This window comes from Oncorhynchus tshawytscha, unplaced genomic scaffold, assembly GCF_018296145.1.
Source record: "Oncorhynchus tshawytscha isolate Ot180627B unplaced genomic scaffold, Otsh_v2.0 Un_contig_16352_pilon_pilon, whole genome shotgun sequence".
NCBI lineage: Eukaryota > Metazoa > Chordata > Actinopteri > Salmoniformes > Salmonidae > Oncorhynchus > Oncorhynchus tshawytscha.
In genome coordinates, this window is record NW_024606346.1 from 1 (window position 1) to 7,958 (window position 7,958).

At 46.8% G+C, this 7,958-nt stretch overlaps 1 protein-coding gene across 1 annotated transcript; it reads right to left on the reverse strand.

Moving 5' to 3' along the window:
• Positions 1-1,031: 1,031 nt before the first annotated feature.
• Positions 1,032-7,049, reverse strand: LOC121838741 (sex comb on midleg-like protein 4). Its single transcript, XM_042312241.1, has 4 exons — positions 6,947-7,049; positions 4,472-4,708; positions 2,581-2,753; positions 1,032-1,090 (listed from the first exon to the last, which is right to left on the reverse strand). Exons 1-4 carry the CDS (start codon positions 7,032-7,034, stop codon positions 1,043-1,045), a joined length of 546 nt encoding a protein of 181 aa, XP_042168175.1. The 5' UTR covers positions 7,035-7,049; the 3' UTR covers positions 1,032-1,042.
• Between the last annotated feature and the right edge of the window lie 909 nt (positions 7,050-7,958).

Genomic DNA, 7,958 nt, shown 5'->3' on the forward strand with positions numbered 1-7,958 from the left:
TTGTCTGGTTCTTCAAACATAAGTCCACCATCTTCTTTTACAATGAGACGTTGACTTGAACAGGAACTTCCTGTCTTCATTGTCCAACGTATTCTAGAATCTACACGCAGCAGAGGAATATGTGAATGTCCAATCACAATCATAGATCCTGGTTAGAAGTTCCATTGGGCGATCCGAAGAACGATCAGTGTTCCAACGAGTCCAGATTGTGTGATGTCACACCCTGAATGCACTAAGGAGTACGGTCAAATGCAGTGTCCAAAACAAACAATGAATCTTAACAGCATGGTACATTCTCCTTATCAACATCCTTTGATATTGAAACTATTGAAGAATCAAATCACAGTATCCATCTAGAAGCTGAATGGTTGATATCTTATTGCAATGAGAGGCTAGTGCAACAAGTAGTACATGGCATTGGGGGGTTGTGTGGAGATGGCTCCTTGCATCTCCAGGTCTCCACGGCCGACAGTAGCCTGATCTCAGATCTGTTTGTTTTTTACAGAACATTCTGGGGACCAGGCTAAGTAGGTAAGGGCTGAGAGAAGGTGTACATGGGCAATGCATAGGTAGGTAAACACTCAACATCATCCTTGGGATTCAGCTGAGCTCATTCTAAAGAATAGACTGGAAGTCTGCTCATAGTGTTTCTCTGTACTGGACGTTCACACTGACGCTCATACTGTTTCTCTGAATGCTCTTCATCACAGGATGAGGTATGAAGGTCTCTGCAAAGGAATGATTAAGGACTCATTGTGCTTAGGTTTGATCTTCCCATTCTAGTGTGTGTGTGTGTGTGTATATGTGTGTGTGTGTGTGTGTGTGTGTGTGTGTGTGTGTGTGTGTGTGTGTGTGTGTGTGTGTGTGTGTGTGTGTGTGAGTGTATGTGTGTGTGTGTGTGTGTGTGTGTATGAGTGTATGTGTGTGTGTGTGAGTGTGTGTGTGTGTGTGTGTGTATGTGTGTGTGTGTGTTTGGTCTGTTTGAGCCTGTTTCTCGATGTGATGACATAGCTTGAGGCGGGGCCTATTTCAGACCCATGCTTCATGATGATGTCACTCGTAGAAGCATCAGCGCCTTTCCGTCGATCTCCTGAAGACAAGAGACAAACGCAGTCAGAAAGAGGGCTTAGCACCAACACAGGACCAGACGACAGCTAAGATGGCGAAACATCTATGATTAACTCTCTAAATGAAAGGTTGTGGGGTTTAACGTTCAACAGTGATAGTGCATTCATTTCCCCTAACACAGAACCAACATAACAGCAGAACAACAACATAATTTTCTGAGCTGAGATGTCCAGACAGACATCAACAGAAAATGTCTACGTCAGACTGTAAACATTCACTGCGTTGTAGATGGCCTGTATGGTTGAACAGAGTTGGGTTTTCCTGGGAGGGAATGTGAAAGTGATTCTCTCCAGACAGGTAGGGAAGGTTCTGAGACAGGCCAGTGCTAGTCTCCCAGGTTATAGACTAAACACAGAGGACACAGGCCAGTGCTAGTCTCCCAGGTTATAGAATAAAACACAGAGGACACAGGCCACAGGAATAGAATTAGAACAGTGTTGTAAATCTCTGTGACACAGACGTCCTCCCTTCCTGCTTCTGACAGACAGGATATACACACAGCAAGGAGGTCTGGAGCACATCAGAACCAGGCCAGACACCTAACACATATCCAGGGGGAATTTCTTTTGGGGATATTTATTGAATTTTACACAAATATAAAAATAATCTAGGGAGCATCTCAATAGTGTAACATCAGGCCTGGACCTGGCACTTAGACACATCTAGGGAGCATCTCAATAGTGTAACATCAGGCCTGACCTGGCACTTAGACACACATCTAGGAGCATCTCAATAGTGTAAACATCAGGCCTGACCGGCACTTAGACACACATCTAGGGGCATCTCAATAGTGTAACATCAGGCCTGGACCTGGCACTTAGACACATCTAGGAGCATCTCAATAGTGTAACATCAGGCCTGGACCCGGCACTTAGACACACATCTAGGGGAGCATCTCAATAGTGTAACATCAGGCCTGGACCCGGCACTTAGACACACATCTAGGGAGCATCTCAATAGTGTAACATCAGGCCTGGACCTGGCACTTAGACACACATCTAGGGAGCATCTCAATAGTGTAACATCAGGCCTGGACCGCACTTAGACACACATCTAGGGGCATCTCAATAGTGTAACATCAGGCCTGGACCTGGCACTTAGACACATCTAGGGGCATCTCAATAGTGTAACATCAGGCCTGGACCTGGCACTTAGACACACATCTAGGGGGCATCTCAATAGTGTAACATCAGGCCTGGACCTGGCAACATCAGGCCTAGCACTTAGACACATCTAGGGGGCATCTCAATAGTGTAACATCAGGCCTGGACCTGGCACTTAGACACACATCTAGGGAGCATCTCAATAGTGTAACATCAGGCCTGGACCTGGCACTTAGACACACATCTAGGGGGCATCTCAATAGTGTAACATCAGGCCTGGACCTGCACTTAGACACACAGGACAAGAAACATCATCAATCAATAAATAAATCAATCAAGGTCCACTCACGTGTTTTCTGAAGAGCTCCACGTGGGGTCCGAGTGTTTGGGGGTCGGCGTCGTGGACAAACTGCATCACCTCATCCACAGACCAGGAGGAAGGGGCGTTCCCGGCCCCGTTCCCCGCTGCAGCCTCCCGGTCTGCAGCTGCCAGGTGCTCAGGACCTGTGGTGGAGCTCGCAGCTGAACAACAGAACACACAGACAGAGCAGCAGAGAGTCAGAATTCAATATTCACCTTTCTAGTTAAACACCATGAATACTGATCCTTTCAGACTTTACAGGGCGGCAGGTAGCCTAGTGGTCAGAGCGTTGGACTAGTAACCGAAAGGTTTCAAATCCCCGAGCTGACAAGGTGCCGTTCTGCCCCTGAACAAGGCAGTTAACCCACTGTTCCTAGGCCGTCATTGAAAATCAGAATTTGTTCTTAACTGACTTGCCTGGTTAAATAAATAAAAATACTTTACAGGGAAGGCACAACATATCCATGGCATTGTCCACTAGGTGGCAGTGCTACACAACATATCCATGGCATTGTCCTAGGACAGTGCTACAGAAAATCATGGAATTTGTTCTTAACTGTGCCTAGTTAAATAACATATCCATACATTGTCCACAGGAAGGCACAACATATCCATGGCATTGGCAGTGCTACACAACATATCCATGGCATTGTCCACTAGGTGGCAGTGCTACACAACATATCCATGGCATTGTCCACTAGGTGGCAGTGCTACACAACATATCCATGGCATTGTCCACTGGGTGGCAGTGCTACACAACATATCCATGGCATTGTCCACTAGGTGGGCAGTGCTACACAACATATCCATGGCATTGTCCACTAGGTGGCAGTGCTACACAACATATCCATGGCATTGTCCACTAGGTGGCAGTGCTACACAACATATCCATGGCATTGTCCACAGGTGGCAGTGCTACACAACATATCCATGGCATTGTCCACTAGGTGGCAGTGCTACACAACATATCCATGGCATTGTCCACTAGGTGGCAGTGCTACACAACATATCCATGGCATTGTCCACTAGGTGGCAGTGCTACACAACATATCCATGGCATTGTCCATAACATATCCATGGGTCAGGGTGACAGTGCTACACAACATATCCATGGCATTGTCCACTAGGTGGCAGTGCTACACAACATATCCATGGCATTGTCCACTAGGTGACAGTGCTACACAACATATCCATGGCATTGTCCACTAGGTGACAGTGCTACACAATACACAACATATCCATGGCATTGTCCACTAGGTGGCAACATATCCATGGCATTGTCCACTAGGTGACAGTGCTACACAACATATCCATGGCATTGTCCACTAGGTGACAGTGCTACACAACATATCCATGGCATTGTCCACTAGGTGGCAGTGCTACACAACATATCCATGGCATTGTCCACTAGGTGGCAGTGCTACACAACATATCCATGGCATTGTCCACTAGGTGGCAGTGCTACACAACATATCCATGGCATTGTCCACTAGGTGGCAGTGCTACACAACATATTTACTGCCACCTGACTACACCTCTGTTAAACGAATGAAAATAAAAACACCATCGCCTTTCTTGAACTAACTTGTCTTGCTAGCACTGTCTTAGCTGCTTTATTCTGGAAAATGTACTGACTATGACTGAGATGTGTGGTTGTCTCACCTAGCTATCTTAAGATGAATGCACTAACTAACTCTGGATACGAGCGTCTGCTAAGTTAGTAAAATGTTGAATGTGATCTGCTCCAACACAGGAAGCCTAGCCCCCCCCAAAAAGATCAACATTCAAACAAACGTAAATGGCCAACTAGAATCTAGAGGCACACACAAGGCCCGCCCAGTCAGCCAGCCAATGGGGGTTAAGCTCTTACAAGGCCTACCTTCCACTCGTCTCTGTAGCCCTCTGGACCCCAGGTCAGAAGGGTTGGGGGCCAGGCGCCTGAGGGGTGGTGGTGGGGGGTGACCAGGGCCAGACCCAGGGTAGTAGGGGCTGCTGGACCCCTGGCCACGGTACTCTGAGGTGGTGCGTTGTGTCAGGGGGCGAGGGGTCATGGAGGGAGAGGTGGAGGTGTCCATAGGGTCCTCAGTCAAACCGTTCTCACTGCGAGGAAGGGGCTCTGATGGAGGGTAAGAGAGGTAGGATCGTCAGTGTATAGACACACACTAATACAGTGTCACACACACACATGAATTCTTAAAGTAAAATGCCATGTAATAATGTGTCATGAGAAACTAAGCAAGTGTTTGATGATTGGTGATCAATCATGAAGTGGTAGCTTAGCCGTTAGCTGCTTGGTGATCAGTGATTAATCATGAAGTGGTAGCTTAGCCGTTAGCTGCTTGGTGATCAATCATGAAGTGGTAGCTTAGCCGTTAGCTACTTGGTGATCGGTGATTAATCATGAAGTGGTAGCTTAGCCGTTAGCTGCTTGGTGATCGGTGATTAATCATGAAGTGGTAGCTTAGCCGTTAGCTGCTTGGTGATCGGTGATTAATCATGAAGTGGTAGCTTAGCCGTTAGCTGCTTGGTGATCGGTGATTAATCATGAAGTGGTAGCTTAGCCGTTAGCTGCTTGGTGATTGGTGATTAATCATGAAGTGGTAGCTTAGCCGTTAGCTGCTTGGTGATCAGTGATTAATCATGAAGTGGTAGCTTAGCCGTTAGCTGCTTGGTGATTAATCATGAAGTGGTAGCTTAGCCATTAGCTGCTTGGTGATCAGTGATTAATCATGAAGTGGTAGCTTAGCCGTTAGCTGCTTGGTGATCGGTGATTAATCATGAAGTGGTAGCTTAGCCGTTAGCTGCTTGGTGATCAGTGATTAATCATGAAGTGGTAGCTTAGCCGTTAGCTGCTTGGTGATCGGTGATTAATCATGAAGTGGTAGCTTAGCCGTTAGCTGCTTGGTGATCGGTGATTAATCATGAAGTGGTAGCTTAGCCGTTAGCTGCTTAGTGATCAGTGATTAATCATGAAGTGGTAGCTTAGCCGTTAGCTGCTTGGTGATTAATCATGAAGTGGTAGCTTAGCCATTAGCTGCTTGGTGATCAGTGATTAATCATGAAGTGGTAGCTTAGCCGTTAGCTGCTTGGTGATCGGTGATTAATCATGAAGTGGTAGCTTAGCCGTAAGTTGCTGATGCAATTACATTGAACAGTGGCAGGTCATCAATATCTGTACAGTTACTAAGACTTCATTAATAAACTATACAAGCAGAAGTTTTAATTAACCAAACAGCAGTTATGCATTAAGGATAGTGTTTCAATAATGTAGAATCAGGGATAATAAGAAGGAAGACGATTGGCCACAACTATCACTCTACTGAGGACACAAGGAAGTGGTTATTTGTGTTAATTCAGTAGAGTGGTCCTTCTAGTTAATCACAGTGCCCAGTCCAGCACTGGGCTGCATCTCAATAATAGTGTAGAGAGGCTTCCTCTCCTTCTAGTTAATCACAGTGCCCAGTCCAACACTGGGCTGCATCTTAATAGTGTGAGAGGCTTCCTCTCCTTCTAGTTAATCACAGTGCCCAGTCCAGCACTGGGCTGCATCTTAATAGTGTAGAGAGGCTTCCTCTCCTTCTAGTTAATCACAGTGCCCAGTCCAGCACTGGGCTGCATCTTAATAGTGTAGAGAGGCTTCCTCTCCTTCTAGTTAATCACAGTGCCCAGTCCAGCACTGGGCTGCATCTTAATAGTAATAGTGTAGAGAGGCTTCCTCTCCTTCTAGTTAATCACAGTGCCCAGTCCAGCACTGGGCTGCATCTTAATAGTGTAGAGAGGCTTCCTCTCCTTCTAGTTAATCACAGTGCCCAGTCCAACACTGGGCTGCATCTTAATAGTGTAGAGAGGCTTCCTCTCCTTCTAGTTAATCACAGTGCCCAGTCCAGCACTGGGCTGCATCTTAATAGTGTAGAGGCTTCCTCTCCTTCTAGTTAATCACAGTGCCCAGTCCAACACTGGGCTGCATCTTAATAGTGTAGAGAGGCTTCCCTCTCCTTCTAGTTAATCACAGTGCCCAGTCCAACACTGGGCTGCATCTTAATAGTGTAGAGAGGCTTCCTCTCCTTCTAGTTAATCACAGTGCCCAGTCCAACACTGGGCTGCATCTTAATAGTGTAGAGAGGCTTCCTCTCCTCATTTCATCTGCACTGACATTAAAGAACTGGACAGGTGAAAGTCTGTTCCTGGGTATCTATCCTCCATTTAGTTTCCTTATCCTGTATTTTGTGTTTATATATCAGTACTGAAGGAGACGAGATGACAAAGGAAGGACAGGAGGTCATTTCAAACTATTGCGATGTATCTCCAGTGAGTGCACCAGGGGTAGCTCTGAGGCTGAGGGGTGTTAGTGTACCTTCCGAGGGGTGTGCCTCTGTGCTGTGCAGCCGTTTGGAGGAGGACAGGGGAGAAGGGTAAAGGTTACAGTCCCTGTCTCTGTCCATCTGGAAACGCCTGCTCCTTCCCTACGGAGCCTCTGGCTATGGACAAGGCCTCTGACATCTCTTCTTTTACTGAAGACAACAGAGGAGAGACAGAGACGGCATCAGCTACTGCCAACTGAGGGCCACTGAGATCTCTATAAACTTGTGTTTTTTTTGGGGTCTGATGTTTCATGTGGGTCAGTGACCTGTTGAAGGAAATGCTATGACATTATAGATGACCATTGGAATATTAGAGAAATAGCCACAGTTTCTATTGTGACTGTTGATGAAATACATGCTGGCTTGTGGCTTTGTGACAAAGATAAGGAAAAGCTCACACACACACAAACACACACACACACACACACACACACACACACACACACACACACACACACACACACACACACACACACACACACACACACACACACACACACACACACACACCATGGTTTGCAGGCATTACCTGACGTGCTCCTGTCGTAGGCTGTGTGTCCAGTGGAGCCATGAATGCAGGGCTGAAGGGTTGGGAGGAGAACAGGTTGTCACTTTGCAGTTGGTGACACAGAGTCTCCATGAACCTGAGCACAAAGGAGGCAGAGGAGGCCTGTGGCAGCTTGACATAGTGGATCCCCCCATCAGACCGCACTGCAGGGTGGGAGACAGAACAGATAGACACAGTCATATGGTATCTAGCTGATTACAGAGGCTCTGAAGGCCTGGGACAGCTTGACATAGTGGATCCCCATCAGACCGCACTGCAGGGTGGGAGACAGAACAGATAGACACAGTCATATGGTATCTAGCTGATTACAGAGGCTCTGAAGGCCTGGGACAAAGAAGGCCTACAAACCTGACTTGGTTACATCAGCTCTGTCAGGAGGAATGGGCCAAAATTCACCCAACTTATTGTGGGAAGCTTATGAAGGTTACCTGAAATGT